This window comes from Heloderma suspectum, chromosome 6 (assembly GCF_057233095.1).
Source record: "Heloderma suspectum isolate Gila_16-S chromosome 6, 16-S_ref, whole genome shotgun sequence".
In the NCBI taxonomy this organism is placed as follows: Eukaryota; Metazoa; Chordata; class Lepidosauria; order Squamata; family Helodermatidae; genus Heloderma; species Heloderma suspectum.
In genome coordinates, this window is record NC_139463.1 from 39,102,059 (window position 1) to 39,118,248 (window position 16,190).

General features: G+C 48.9%; 1 protein-coding gene across 3 annotated transcripts in view; it reads right to left on the reverse strand.

The window, feature by feature from the left end:
- Window positions 1-463: 463 nt before the first annotated feature.
- Window positions 464-16,190, reverse strand: part of RHOBTB2 (Rho related BTB domain containing 2) — an 83,708-nt gene continuing 67,981 nt past the window's right edge. For all 3 annotated transcript variants that reach the window (XM_084803974.1, XM_084803973.1, XM_084803975.1), the window contains 8 exons: window positions 16,050-16,153; window positions 13,235-13,420; window positions 11,633-12,642; window positions 8,734-8,852; window positions 6,543-6,693; window positions 4,374-4,462; window positions 3,491-3,596; window positions 464-1,472 (listed from right to left, as the gene is read on the reverse strand). In XM_084803974.1, coding sequence (XP_084660100.1) covers window positions 1,240-1,472; window positions 3,491-3,596; window positions 4,374-4,462; window positions 6,543-6,693; window positions 8,734-8,852; window positions 11,633-12,642; window positions 13,235-13,420; window positions 16,050-16,153 — 1,998 coding nt within the window. In that variant the 3' untranslated portion in view covers window positions 464-1,239. The remainder of the gene's footprint in view (window positions 1,473-3,490; window positions 3,597-4,373; window positions 4,463-6,542; window positions 6,694-8,733; window positions 8,853-11,632; window positions 12,643-13,234; window positions 13,421-16,049; window positions 16,154-16,190) is intronic.

Sequence of the window (16,190 nt, forward strand, 5' to 3'; positions counted from 1 at the left end):
CCTTCAGATGCAGTGGAGGATGCTGTCCCATTGTAAGTGTTGAAGAAACAGTCCAGTCAGCTTTCGTATGTGGAACGGGAGAGGGCGCCATCTTATTCTCTGCCTCAGGCAGCAAAATCGCTTGGACTGGCCCTGTACAGAGTGAGCGAGCTGTACCTCTCCTCTGTTGAGGCGACTGCTTGCTCTCCTTCCAAATCACAGACAAGACCACCACTGTCTTTTTTAAAATGCCATTTATTATAACAGAACCTTCCAGACTTAAAATCCAACTTGTGTATTGGTTTGTTTTATTAAAAACAAGAGCGACAACATCTGGAGTTTCCTGGTCTGTCTTGGATGCAGTAAATTTCAAGACAGATTCTCCCCATTCCTCTTAACTTGCCATCATTCTGGTTGATTGTGTTGCAAGCTAGTGACAAAAAAATTGTTAAAGGAAAAAACAAGCGCATTTTTCCAGCCTCAGTGAGCCAGTTTGTCCGTTCTAGGGCCCTTTCCTGTTGCAATTGAGTCCCAGTGCAGGAGCTGAGCTTCTCTTGGCCTGTGGCTCCTTCACAGGGGCCTGCCTTTCATGAGGAGGGCCGACAGCTGTTTGCTGCTGCTGTTCCTCCTGCCGGGATACGTGCCCTGCTGTAAAGCAAACATTCTAGAGACAAGCGCCAGGGTGGTAAGGGCAACAAAAAATGTGTCCACCTTGCCAAGGGGGGAAAAAAGGTCCTGGGGCATATAGCATCTACAGCCGCTTGAAATGTTATGGTGCAGAGAATGGACAATGTGAGGCATCCAATCACATTCTTGAATTTTTTGCTTTTCGCAAAGGAAAGAAAAAACTCATTTAAAAACAATGCAGAACTGCTGCATTTTCCTTGTAGCAGATTTATTTAAAAACCAAAAACCTCTTGCATTCCTGTAAACGTGAGGTTTGTCCTGCTAGATGAGCGAGCCCCTGGCAAAGAAATCGCCCTGCCTGACGTGCCATCTGGCACAGATGCTAGCTGAGGCAGGGATCTGGACCATATGGAGCTCTAGATGAGAGAGAAGATGCTCCAGCTCCTGAGCTCCACCTGTACAGATGCGTGCCAGCCTCCCCGGGATATTCATGCTCCTTTTCTCCACTGGGGGCTTGAGCTAGTGGTGTCCCCTCTTTCTCTCTCCATGCCTGCTGAACCAGATGTTGGCTCAGGGTGGTGGTCAGCTCCCTCCTTCCAAGAGAGACTGAAGTGTGGGTAGTAAGCGCACCTCTCAAACCACAGCAGAGGAGGAGGAGGAGGAGGAAGAGGAAGCGGTGGCCGCTGACGAGGAAGGTGACTGGGAAGGGGAAGAGGCATTCCAGAAAAGCCACCTCCTCTTAGGCTGCCGTTTCTGGTGGAGGTAGTCTTCCTTCTCACGTTCTTTCCGGGCTCTCTGATAGTGATCCTCCTCCTTTAGGTACCAGACTGGGGGCCAGCGATGCTTCTCAAAGTAGTCTTGGTTCTCTGCGGAGGGAGGAAGTGGGGAAATTAAAACTCCAGCCACTAGGCTTCTACTACTGCATTCTTTAAAAAGCACTTATTTAAATGTATACCACCTCTAATAGTAAAAAAAAAAGTGTTTATGAAATAGTAAAATAAGAAAAAGATTTTCCCTGCATTAGAATATAATTCCACTACAAATAAAAAATATAAATGACAGTTAAGACCACCGGAAGAGGGCCCTTTCAGAATATGGAGAGCCAAGCCCACCTGCTGCAAAGGGCATTCTGTAAATATGGGGCCACCACAGAAAAAGCCCTGCCTCTTGTCCCTGCAAACCTGATAGACCAGGGAGGGGGAACCTCCATCCAGCCTGCCAGCTTCTTCCCCAGGCTATGCCCCCTCTCCCAGCAGGGAAAAGCTCTTATTTCCTATCAGCTGCTGATTGAAGTTAAGAGCTTTTCTCTGCAGGGGAGCTGGTGGGGCCTGGGGAGTAAGTTGCTAAGGGAGTCAGTCCTGCTTGCTTCTGAGGCTTGCCCTGCTTGCTTCTGAATAAAATTGGTAATTACATTTTGGCCCCACCCAGAGATGGAATACAGCCCTCAAAGTCCTTTTCCCAGATTGGAATTTGACCTTTGGGCAGAAAAAGGTTCCCCGCCCTGTGATAGATTTTATGAATTTATTTATTACATTTTAATACTACCCCAATAGCTGAAGCTCTCTGGGCAGTTCACAATTAAAACCATGAATTACCAGACAATAAAATAAAGATTATAAAATGTAAAAATAAAAATAACCAACGGAAACAAGCCGCAATGCAGAAATTTAAGATACGATACCAGATTAAAAACAAAAATGCCTGGGAGAATAAAAAGGTCTTCACCTGGCGCCGAAATGAGCACGATGTAGGCGCCAAGCAAACCTTTCTGGGAAGCTCATTCCACAATTTTACGTGTGGACACATGAGCAGGGCTCCATGGCTGATCTTGGAGACCGGGCGCGTTCACAGAGGCAGATATGGTCCTTCAAAAAACATTGTCCCGAAGGTCAGCTTCGCACAAACGCATTTAAGAGCATGCTGTGGTGGCGAGGGGTAGTGGTGGATGTTCTGCAAAATGTATTTGCAGTCAAACTGGATGCCAAGCACCTTTGACCCAAAAGGGCTCTTGGGAGCAGAGATCACCTGGAGGATTTGTAACGGCAGTGAGGAATCCTGTTCATCACGACTGGAACTGCTGAGAAGGGCGCCTGGCCTTTTTGTGGTTTCTATGCCTTTAGCAGAAAGTGGCTACACGTTTTCAGGGCTTTCTCCCCCCAAAGGCTAGAAACTGTTGCTCTTAAGTGCAAACGGTTATTTTGAGGCCACTGCACAAGCTGCAAAAGGGCTACCCGTTGCAACAGTCAAGGGCAGAAATAAGCAGGGACAATGAAGACTAGAGGGCTTCCTGTTCTATTTATTTATTCCAACGATTGGATCCAGCTTTGCATGGGTTGGAATAGCCCTTAGTTTGATGCAGTGAAGCCTTCAAGCAAACTTACACAGCTGTGCCCGCCCTGCCTGAGGGATGCCATGGCCACTGGTACCATGAGGCACAGCCCCTGCCATGGTCCACGCCTATGGCCCCCTGAGGGAAGAGTCTGCTCACTCCATTCCTGAGGAGGGGCTGCCCACAGCAGTGGGGAGGGGACAGCCATAGAACTGTCACGCTCCGGCTACTTCCCCTCGGCTGTGAACTGTATCACCCGCAAAGCTATGTGCTGGTTAGAGAAGTCTGCCACCTAGTGACCAAAGATGGTACTTCAACCACACAGATAGGTTTAAATTAATTAAAATTAATTAATGTGCTTTAAAAGCAAAATAACCCTGAGGCAGTCACCTCTAGGGGCCCCTCAATAGGTATGTCAGGTGTCTAAGTCTCATGGTCTTGGTGCTATGGCACTGACAGACAGACAAGACACACACCCCCTTTTATTATTACAGAAAACGTATTCACTGCCTATTTGTCACCCAAGGTGATGTGCAAGTCACAACCCATGCTGACCTGCTGACATGGCTTTCATCTCGCGAGGGAACTTGCGACAGATGTTGTTGTAGTTGGTGCAGATGTGATGGAGGCACCAGTCGGCGAGCTGGTAGGCACCATGGAACTGGAGGGGAGAAAAGAGACGGATCGGCGTGAGTCCCAGTGCTGCACCAACTCAGCCAACGTTTCCAAGGAACTCTCAAGGCTGCTAAGCCATATAGGGGAAGAGCACACAACAAGGAAAAGGTGGAGGAGGTGCTTGCATGCCACTGGAAGACATAAGCATAGGCTGAACGTCCATCGAGCTAGCCCGGATTCCTGTCTCCAACAGTGAGCAGCCACATGCCCTTGGAAAGTTCACAAGAGGGAGCATGTCTCACTGGTAGAGCACCTGCTTTGTCTGCAGAAGATCCCAGGTTCGATCTCCAGTTAAAAGGGTCAGGGGGAAGGACCTTGCCCTGAGACCCTGGAGAGCCGCTGCAAGTGAGAGTAGAAAATCCTAGACTAGATGGGCAAATAGCCTGACCTAGGGAACAAAGAAAGTGGCCTTATACTATTGCTTTTTCCCAGCACCCATTAATTACAGGTATACTATGGCCTTTGAATGTAGGAGTTGTATTTAGTTGGGCACCGCATTTAGTCTGTAGCTCAAGGGTGTCCTTAAGTCAGAAGCTGGAATCTAGAATGAATAAGTATGACATGATCCCTCCATAACTGTGCATTTGATGCAAGAAGCCCCAAGGCAGCCTTCCCCCACCTGGTGCCCTCTAGATGGGTTGGACCGCAACTCCGGTCACTCCCTTTTCCAAAAAAAAAAAAGCCTCCTACAATTTTCTCAAAGAAGCAAATTCCATAGCCACCCTGTGCAATGCAGAATTCACCAAGCCCAAGCCGCTTATACCTGAGCCAGCTCCAGGGACACGAGGACGTCGCCATCAATATCCACGATCATCTGAGTCGCCTCCATCAGACCAGACACTGTGCACTGCTCTGTGTAAAAAGAATCATAATTTGTTATGATGATTATTTTAAAAGCACACCACGCACACCCAGGTTAGAGTATATGAGTGCGACCTCCTCACTAAGAAGGTCGATAAAGATCAGCATGATCGTTGTCTCGGCAATGTAGAAATTGGATGGACAAACAGTCTGGCTTGAGATAAGGAGCTTCCTCTGTTCCTAAGGTGTACTTAAAGCTTTCAGAGGGCAGGGGTGGAATTCCAGCAGAGTCAAACAATAGGGAGCTGCTCATTAGCTGTGAGTTATGTCAACCAATACTAAGTGGGTGAAGCACATAATGCATAGAGTAAGGCCTGGTCTACATGGGGCAGATTCAGGCGGCAGAATCAACCGCATCACTCCAGAGTCAGGTGGGGAATGCTGCTTTTGAATGCTTTACATCAGGGGTGTGCAACACGCAGCCCGTGGGCCACAGGCAGCCCCTGCCCCCCAATTCTTTTTTTAAACTACCCAAAAATGGCATCTGGAGAGCTACCAAGCACCAAAAAGGTCAAATCTAGCTTGTTTGCAAGCTAGATTTAGGGCTCCATAGTTGCTACGGAGCTCTAAAAGGGTCGCATTTGACCTTTTGGGGGCTCTGTAGTGTTCCGGCTGCCATTTCTTTCATTAAAAAAATGTTTTCTGAAATTCATTTTTCAGGAGACTGGATGATGAAAATGGCCCCCAGATCTGTAGAAGCGAGCACGCCTGCTCTACAGTTTAAAAACAGCAAGTAAAAAAAAGGAAGCATATCAAAGAGAAAAGTTCTATCCGAGCCCACTCCCTGTTCTGTACGCCTTTTCCCCCTTGCAGGTAACTTTACGCACCTGCCTGCCACCTCGTTCTTCTCCATGTGTACACCACCAGGCCAGAGACAGTGGACAGAAGGGTGGCTCAGTGAGCCACCTGCTGGCTGATCCAAGACAGCAGCAGCAGCAGCAAAGTGAACTGGCCAGCCAGGAAAGTTCCCCTCTTTTCGCAACTGGGAACGCCTCCTTTATTATTTTATTTTATTATTAATTACATCTATATCCCATCTTTCCTCGAAGGAGCCCAAAGCAGTGTATGTGATCCTCCTCCTCTCCGTCTTATCCTCACAACAACCCTGGCAGGTAGGTCAGTCAGTGCTCCAGGTCACCCAGTGAGCTTCATGACCAAGTGGTAGGGATGGCGGAGAAATCTGCCACAGACTCCAACGAGGCTGGATTCTTTAGAATCCACCCCCCCCCCCGGAGTCTGTGGTGGAACAGACTACCCCCCCCCCCGAAATCCCCCCTGGACAGACCCTACCTGCCGCCGGCCGGTCCGTCCACTGCCATCCGCTGCTCCGCTCTGTGGCCACAAATGGCGTCCGGCGTAGCGGACGCCATCTGCGTCCCTGCTTTAGCCGTGATAGGCTACGTAAATATTTATTTACGTATATATATATATTTATTTAAATATTTACGTAGCCTATCACGGCTAAAGCAGGGTCGCAGATGGCGTCCGCTATGCCGGACGCCATTTGCGGCTGCAGCCTGGCAGCGGACAGAAGTCCGGCTGCGGACGGGCCTGGCCAGCGGCTCTGCGGACTCGCCACGGAGTGGAGCCGGCCGGGGAGGATTCCGGGGGGAGGGACGGATCGCCTCCCCCCTACTGTGGACACCCCCTGGAACCTGGAGGTAAATATTTCGTACATCCCTACCAAGTGGGGACTTGAACCCGGATCTCCCTAGACTCAGACCAACACTCTAACCACTACACTGCACTGGCTGCCCTTAAGTAAGCAAGCTTCACACTTTGGAAAGTATACAGCTTGGCTAAAACATGGCCTCTTGCCCCATAACCTGCTATCTCAGGAAGGCTTTCCAGATCCTACACTAACACGCAAGGCATCTCCCGCTTCCCACGTCAGCATCACTCCAGAAGGGCAGGGGAAGCGTCAAAATACAGTAATTTCTGCCCGAAAGCAGGGAAATTGGAATGTTCTCCTCCTCCTTGGCTTGGAATGCACAGATGTCCCGTCTGCTCGCAGGTTGTGCTTGACTACAGCTGTGAAATCGGACCGGTGCCTGTAGCTCCCCAAAATTACCTGTGAGTGCAACCAGGTGTGGCAGACATAGGCGGTTAGCCAGGATGATGAGCTTTATGTAATCCAGGTCTGATGTGGAACAAAACTGGCCCGTGTACAGGTATTCAAGCACCGCACGCATGCAGCTCTTGCTGGTGTAAGGTAACACCACCTGTAAGAATAGGGACGGGAGGACAACAAGGATTAATTTTGTGGCCTACTCGGATGCAGAAAATGGCATGATGGTGTTCAGCATCAATTATACAGCACCACTTTGCTGCAATTCCCCCCCTCATTCTACCCAATGGTAAGATGGCTGCTATGCTCTTTCAGGGCTCCCTGCTGCTATGTGTCAGAACTCACAGCTGCAGCAGGTCCTGAACCCAGAACTTAAGAACTAGGGATCAGCCTGTGCCTCATTCCATTTGCTGTGGCTAATAGAGGGAATTATAGGGAACCCAGGGAGTCCAAGAAAGCCTCTTCATAGCTATAGGCTAGAGTGGCTCATGTGATATTGTCTGAGCCCTATAAAAGCTTCCAGGTCAAACTCCCCTCTTCTGCACAACTTTTTTTTTTAAATACTTTTTATTTATTTTTGTCTTTATAAATGTAATAAACAATACCAACAGCCTGATCAATAACTACAATTTCCCAACAATATAATATTCTTAGGAGGACACAACAATAATGAAAAGGAAAAGAAAGGATCTCTTCTGCACAACTATTAAAGGTACAGGAGCCCTGTCCTCTTTTGCATCTGGCCACCATCTTGCCTCCCCAACAGGGGTGGATAACTTGTGGCTGTCCAGATGCTTTGGCCTACACCTCCCCTGATCCCTCATAATTGGCTATGCTGGCTAGGCTGATGGGAGTTGTAGGCCAAAACATCTGGACAGCCATAAGTTCTCTACCCCTGCTCTATAAGGTCTGCTTTTAATTTTTAGGCCAGCATGGAACCTGTCCAGCTGACACCCACAGCAGCCTGAAAGCAAATCTAGGATCTGTTCCCACAAAATCCTTTTGCAGATTCGGTGTTTCATCCCTACTGGGGCACAAGTGATGCTTGCCAGCATTACTGACCCGTCCCTGGAAATATATATTTGGACATCTTTTGTCTGGGGGCTGCATATTCTCCACGCACATCTATGACCCTAGTAAGGGGCCAGCCCCACACACCTGCTTCCCAACGCATACATGGTGATGATAAGGGGAACCATGGCAGCCTCATTCCCAGGCGGCAAAATATGTGAGAGGTGGTCTTGCATAAATTGGCCTTTTGTATGCAGCCTGCAAGGGTTTCAGAAGAGAAAGCAGCTTGCCAAAAATGCAGACCGCAGAGCTGGCTAATGGTATTTTGGTGCCTGAGATGGAAAGCCAAGACAACATTTCTCCTCCTCTCCCCACTAATTAGAACAGGGCACAATCCACCAGGAAGTCCGACCTACTCTCCTCTTGAGCAGCTCCTCCTGTTCATTTTGATGGGGCTTGTACAGAAGGACTTCCTGATGGATTGTGGCCCACAGGTCAGACTGGCGGATTTCCACTCTGCCGACCTTAAGAGCACCCAAAATCCATTGCCTTTGAGTACAACTAGGCCCTCTGCCTGTTTGAAGCCCACTCTCATTTTCAGCATTCCAATTCTGGGAGAAAACATAGGGGAGCCAGCCCCCAGCAAAGCCACAAGCCCTCCCACTCTGGCTCCTTCCAGTTTTAACCAAATCACCCCCTGCTCCGTAGCCTTCTAAAAATAGGATCTAAGGGGGCGGGGGTGTGCAACGAAAGACAAAGCAATTTAAGCACTGCCCGCTATTCCAGCTCTTACTACTGTATAGGATGTACTGGATCATTCATCCCCAAACTGCACTGAATTGCAGCTCGTGCTAAAATCTTTTCCTACCTCTGCCTTCTCTATCCTCCCCTTGGGATTCTGATTAGTAAAAGTCAGGTACTCTGGAAAAGCAAAAGGCAAGCACTCTACCCCCTCCCTTCAATGCTGCACCTCTGCCCCCACCTCCTTGGGGATCTCGGCTCGGCAGCTGGAAGGAGCAAAAACACTTGCTCATCAAAAGGGCTGCCCAGGTGCGGTGCAGAGCCAAGGAGCCTGCTCTGGCGAAGCTGGGCCCAATCTTAGTCAGTCAGAGATACGGCCAACGTTGGAAGAGAAAGACATAACGACGCAGCGCTGAGCCTTCCGTGCTCAGGGTTGCCTCACCTCTTGGGTTGAGCTCTCCACAAATGGACCCCCAAACATAGCAGCCATCCAGTCACAACTGGAGATCAGCAAGGGCTTGTGGGCACTGATAGCACCGTCATCCAGTATAAAGGTGACATCTGCAAGCAAAGAAAACGTACATAAGCGCATGTTTAGGTTTAGGCGTTCATGGGCCGTGCTGCACTATCACAAGGCCTTAAGACTGAGTCAGAGCAATAGCCTATCTAGTTCAGTAGTGTCTCCACTGACTGGCAGCAGCTCTGTAAGTCTGCAGGCAGAGATCTTTCCTAGCCCTCCCTGGAGGTGTTGGTGACTGAACCTGGGACCGTTTGCATGCAAAATATGAGGTCTACCACTGAGCTATGGTCATTCCCCTAAAGGTAAGGTAAGATTCCAGTCCTCATGGTTCTGAATAAAAGGCTGATTTAAAGAGGAATACAGGAAGCTATCCCATATTGTATTGGATTATTGGTCCGTCTAGCTTACTATTGTCAATACGGACTGGTAGCAGCTCTCCAGGGTCTCAGGCAGGGGTCTTTCCCGGCCTTACCTGGACACACAGGGCACTGAACCTGGGACCTTTTGCATGCAAAGCAGGTGCTCTGTCCCCGAGTTACAGCCCTTCTTTAAAAATAAATCCCACGTGTAGATTTGAACCCACAGCCTCCTGAATGCATTTGTGCCTGCTCTGCAGACTGCACCACAGCCCCTCTAGCCCCCCAGAGAAGCCCCAGAGGAAGCGGCATCATGGAATAAATGCTGCTGGAATCCAAGCTGCTGGAATCTCCACATGATTTCACTTTCACAAGACACTGGAGGGATAAAATCACCTCGCAGTAACGTTTCACTCTCCAAACCGTGAATCAGCCCCGAGGTGCGTATTGCTAGGTTTCTGTACCCATGCTGCTGGCCACTGGCCTCCTTTTGGAGCCGGTGTTGTAAAGGATTCACAGGCAAACCCAAACAACCCTACCCTAATAGACACTTGGCCTCAGGTCACCACATCACACACTAATGTCGCTTATGATGCAAGGATGGCCTGGAACACCAAAGGTCAGCATTCCGTGCCAAACAATCCTATGCATGTCTGCTCGGAAGTACGTCCCATGGTATTCACTGGGGCTTGCTCCCGGGGAAGGCTGCACAGGATTGAAGCCTGAGACTGCACTCCTAAATCATTCGGAGGGGGTAAGCCCCATGAAACAACAGTGGCTTACTTCTGAGCAAATATACGTAGGGTTGTCCTGTAAATCCAACATGGAGACATCTAACATTGAAAAAGGCAATTTAGTCATCTGGGAATATCCCACAAATTGGAACTGGGTGAAGCATAAAGCTATGGTATGAGTTTCGTACAGTCCAGAATGGTCCAGGACAGATGAAAAGGAAGGGTGCTGACCTTTGTGTTTATCCTACAGGCTTAACCGGAGGGCGGTGGGACTGCCATGGTGTTTTAGTGACTGTTGCCATGAATAACAGCCACAGCCACCAAGACTGGTATAGCAACAGAGGTGCACAAATGGCAGAGAATTAGCAGGAAACTGGACACTGCAACAGAATGTTCCTCACAACGAGGACAGGCAGGTGCCAAATTAATACTAAAGTTTAAATTGGCTCCTGCACAACAGACGTCAAGAAACCTTGTGTAATGGAACAGACGGCCATCTGCTGGCACAAACCTCCATGCGCCTCCAGAAGAGGTACAGAAGGGCTGGTTTATACCTTTAACAGAGCCAAGCAGTAAGGCATACCTTGCACCATACTCCAGGCTGCTTGTGTGTGTTTGCTTACGATTGCTCCCCAATCTTAAAAATAAACTCCGTGCATATTCAAAACTGGCCCACCAGGGAGAAAGTTCAGCCTCGCCATTTCCTCAGTTTTTCAGTTAAAAACAAACCAACTAAGATACGTTTAGATGGGGGAGAAAGCTAACGTATCAGGGAAGAAGTTTGAACACTCATCTTCTTTCTGATATGCTATTTACTACAAGGAAGAAGTTTGTTTACATGGGAAGAGTACTAAAAAATGAGACAGGCACACGGACACGCACCTGACATAGCACAGTCCAAACCTCTATTAACGCATTCTGCCTAACTTGTTTAGCTTCCCCCCAAAAAGGTGAGTACAGGGAGATAGGACAGAGGTCTACAAAATTATGTACTATGTGGAGAAAGTGGATAAGGAGACACCTCTCATAATAATAGAACACCATGGCGTCATCCCATGAAGCTGATTGGTAGGACACTCAGGACAGATAAAAGTAAGGACTTCTTCACACAGCACAGAGTTCAACTATGGAACTCACTACCACAGGACTTAGTGGTGGCCACCAATGTGGACAGCTTTAAAAGGGGACTGGACAAATTCATGGAGGATATAAAGAGCTACTAGTCATGATGGCTATGTATTACCTCCAGTACTAGAGGCAGTTTGCCTCTCAGTACCAGTTGCTGGGGAACATGAGCGGGAGGGTGTTACTGCGCTCATGTCCTGCTTGTGGGCTTTCCATAGGTATCTCGTTGGCCACTGTGGGAGCAGAAAGCTGGACTAGTTAGGCCTCTGGTCTGCTTAGTTAGGCCTCTTGTCTGATTCAGCATGGCTCCTCTTACATTCTGAGGTAAAATCACCCTGAGATGGCCCCAAGAGGCCTTCTTGGGAAACACTCATGCCTAGGGTGAGAGAAATGCACCCCCACCCTGTCACTCGAGCTTATCTCCTGAGCTGCTTGGAAGCCCCTACTCTAGGACAGTGGCCCAAGTCCCACAGCCCTTAAACAACAGTAGCCCAAACAGCCCAAGTCCCACAGCCCTTAAACGACAGTGGCCCAAACAGCCCAAGTCCCACAGCCCATAAACGACAGTGGCCCAAACAGCCCAAGTCCCACAGCACTAGGTCATACCGGAAAACGTTCCTTTGGCCAGACACTCCTTAACGCGGTTGGTTCTCCTGACGTGGAAGGCTTTGGTGATCTCCTGGTTCATGAATGCCTCGTTGTTCAAAATGTTAGCCACCATCATCCTGAGGTCAAAGACTTCCAGCAGCTCAGCAATGTGGGCGATATGCATGAGGTCCCGTTCGTTCTCATCCAGCTCCCCAGTGTACAGATACTTGAGCACAGCCCTGAAGGGCCCCAGTTGGATGGAAGGGTCCATCTTCACCACCACCATCAGTCGGGGTTTGTACGTCACGGGATCATCTGCCATCTCCTCCTGGATGCTGACAAAGGCACGACTCCAAGAGGAGAGGATCCTCCCCCGCTTTAGCCCTCGTTCCCCGTAGTTCTTGCCCCGCAATATCCCGTCGCTGGTGGAGGCTCTAAGGCACGGTTTTTGCTGGCCGGAGCCAGCTTCCTCGGCACTCTCGCAGATATCAAAGCTTGCTGCTCTCAAGAGGAATTCCCGCCCATGGTGATGCCTTTCCTGATGGAGTGTCCGCTCAGCAACACCCGTCCCGGTGCTGCTTCCTGTCGTCCCCTGCTGGTCCTCCTCACTCAGGTCCATCAAGAACAAGTCGTAGAACTTAGAGGAGGAGGTGGAGAGGTAGATTTTGTGCGCATAGATTTTGATTCTCTCTTGCAGCACCAGGATGACGTCTGCGCACAAAGGGTCCTCCAAGAGGTGAGCTGGGCGCTCTTCGTTGTTTGAAGGGGGTTCGGGGACAATGATGATGGGTGGGGGTGGCTTGGGGGGCAAAAAGGGGGCCTGGAGTAATGGCCTCTGAACATTACGCAGGTGGGACTTCCAGAACTGGAGGTGCCGGCGGGAGATGAGGGCAGCTCGGATGGCGTTGTCAAAGACATCCTTGATGCCAAACTGGGCGACTACGCTGGTCTCATAATAAGGGATCCCCAGTTCTTTGGCTACCTCTCGGCCCTTCTCCGGGGGCAGAATTTCATTGGGTTTGATTGGTCTGGGAGAAAAAAGAGGAGGAAGAAAACAGGGTTGACATCTGCTCCGTAATCAAAGGCCAAAATGACAAGATGGGAGGTAGCCTCCCAGGCAGCCTTCTGTAGCCTAAGCAGCTACAGAAGTGGCAATTCATTAGGAGAAAACGCAGTGCCGCCTCGTCTCCTGTTAGTTCTCACTAAGAGCAGACAGGACAAGTCAGCACAACGAGGCGTAATTCATCCATATCTCGAGTGAATCTTTTTTTAAAGTTAGGAGGGAATTTGGGCTAAGTGAAAATGGCTTCCCCGGATTCTCTTCCCTATTTGTGGGTAGCAAAATGGTGGTGGTGGTGAGAATTTGGCTGAATATTCTCTGGAGGGGAGGAAGAACCCTTACTGGGAGTAAGAGCTTTAAGCTATAATATCCTGGTATTGTCAGCCCCACCCTTGTTGTCTTCGACTCCACCCCCTTTGCCTTTGGCCCCACCCACCACTGGGATGCAGCCCCTGAGAACCTCTCCGAAACTGAATTTGGCTCCCCAGACTGAAAGAGGCTCCCCACCCCATATGTAGCTTCTCCTGCTCACTAGAGCCCCCCCTGCATTCTTTTCTTACCTGGCTAAGGGCCGCCTGGCTCGATTCACCGCTTCCAGGTCCGCGTAGCGAAGGTCAAGTTGGCAGCCCACGAGGATGACAGGCGCTCGGGGGCAGAAGTGCTTAATTTCAGGGTACCACATGGTCTTCACGTGGTGTAGGGAGTTGGGATTAGCAATGGAGAAGCACAACACTACAACATCAGATCTGTGGACAGAGAAGAGACAAGAATCAGCGATAACTTTGGTGCTCAGCAAATCCTCTCTTTACAATAGTCAGCACCTGCGGACACAAGCAGGCATCCAGCAGGATGATACCTGGTCCCTCCAGGTGCAATGCACATCCCAACCTTGGACAAAGAGTGGGAGCAAATCTAGCACTGCCCTTGTATATATTTGTTCCCTCTTTTTCCTTATCCCAGTGCTAGGCTAGCATTACTGTAATGAATATCAACATTTCCTTTGTTATCACAAGATATGTGTGGCTGAGGGAAGGGACCAGAATATTTCAAGGATCCATTACTGAGCCCATTACGGGGATGCGGGCAGGATTGTACCCCCATTACCACAACCAATTACCAAACTTCCAGTTGAGGATTTTATTTGTGCCCACAGCAATGGATAGCAGCCATTCATTTATATTGGTGCAAATATTTTTTTTTAAGTTCTGTTGTTCTTTTGTTTGTTTTGTTGCAACTCACAATATATATTGGAGCAAAGAAAGGGGTGAACCTGGGGAGAGCACTGGAGCAAGGTCTAACACAGCTTCCTGAGTCCCAGTGACCCCAGTGTCTGGGGCAAGAGATAGATTTTTTCCCCTCCCTCTCAGTTGTGCCCCAGATAGCAGGCCATTCACTTTATCCCAACTAACTGAATGGGAGCCACTGGAAACTGCACTACCTCCCATCTGCATCGCTCCACCCCTTCATGTGCAAATGTCTGCTGGGGTTCCATTTCTTGTTGTGATGCTAAAGCATAGTTGTATCGTAATATTGTGGTTTTAATGCTTTCATATTTTATATTGTTTTATCCTGCACTTTTTGGTTTTAATTTTTTGCAAACTGCCCAGAGAGCTTCAACTATTGGGTGGTATAGAAATGAAATGAAACAAATAATCAAAATAAATAGTAAGACCTTGAGAGAAGGCTTTTATGTTTAGTTATGACTAGGTAACTGCCCATGGCATTTCATGGGTGAGGTAGAGGAAGAAAGGCAGTCCCTTTCCCCCTTGTATTCCCCTCCCTCTTTGCCATTCCCCCCTCCTTTTGTCATTCATTTTCAACTGGCAGATAAATAAAACTAGCAAAAAGCCTTCTTTTATAACAGGTGATGAGGACTGCCAGATGCAAAAGAGGAAAGGGCTCCTGCACCGTTAATATTTGTGTAGAAGAGGGAATTTCATCAGGTAGAGCTTGCATGACAAGAAACATCTGCGGAAACTCCATCTTCCACACAACTGTTAAAGGTACAGGAGCCCTTTCCTCTTTTGCATCTGGCAACCCTAAAATACAGTCTTATTTATGTACCCACATGGGGTGCAATATGAACATAACTCCCATATGAATCTACCCTCAAATTCAGATCTTCTTCAGAAGCCCTGCTCCATGTACCCTCACTGTCTAGAACATGTTGTGTGGGTATCCAAGAGAGAGCCTTTTTCACAAAGGCAACAAGGTTGTAGGAATCTCCTTCATAGGGAGGTTCACACTGTTCCGCTTTTTTTTTTTTGCTGGCTTTAAGGCCCCTGGCAAAGGTTGTTTCCCCCACCGCCTGAGGGCCTTTGAGTGATTATTTTATTTTAGCCGATGTCCCCCCCGCCCCCCAAGACCAATTAGTTTTGATGCTCCTGCTCTTCGATTATTGTGTTTCACTTGTCTAGATCAGTCTTCCCCAATTTGGCACCCTCCAGATGTGTTATTTATTGATTGCATTTATATCCCACCTTTTTTCCTCCAAGGAACACAAGGTGGCATACATACTCCTCCCCGTCTCCATTTTATCCTCACCACAACAACCCTGTGAGGTAGGTTGGGCCGAGTATCTGTGACTGGCCCAAAGTCATCCAGTGAGCTTCCATGGCCGAGTGGGGACTAGAACCCGGATCTCCTGGCTCCCAGTCCAACACTCGAACCGCTACACCACACTATGTTGCACTAGAACTACCATCCTCTCCAACCTGTAGGGTGCCAAGCTGGGGAAGGCTGCTCTAGACTGTATCACATGTGTCTACGGGGAGGTAAGAGGAACGCAAGCTGCCCTTGCCCATGGGGATGGGATGGTTCAAGCTAATCGCTACGTGGGACATTTCTAGCTGGTCACAGTTATTCCAGGAAAATAATTGTCTTGAAGCTCTGGATTTCCTCTCTGCCCAGAGTGGGAGGAAAATGGGGAAGTGATGGCAGAAACCTACTAATCATATAGAAATGTGTACAACTGGCTTAGCTCACAAAGCATTGTGGCACGACTTTGGTACACCACTTTGAAAGCAACCCCAAGTTGGCGGCCGCTGCTACATCTTGTAGTAGCAAATTCCATAGTTCAAGCCTTCCCCAACCTGGTGACTTCTGGATATATTGGACCACAACTCCCATAATTCCCAGCCAGCATGGCTATGCTGGCTGGGAATTATGGGAGTTGTGGTCCAATATATCCAGAAGGCACCAGGTGCCATGGAGGCACCTCCATGGCACTGGAGGCACTGGAGGGTGCCATGGCTATGCTGGCTGGGAATTATGACAGTTGCAGTCCAACACATCTGGAGGGCACCAGGTGAAGTCCTACCTTCTGTGGTCTTTCCATGTTCTGTACCGGCACTACACCTGACGATCGGTACTCACCTTCCATAAGCAAATCGCCTGTCCTTGTGATGGTCCCCAAATGTATCCCAAAGCCTCAAGGAAACACTAACATCATCTACCACATCTCGTGAGCGCTCCAATACCTGAGAGAAAAATCAAATATTAGATTAAGAGAAAGGC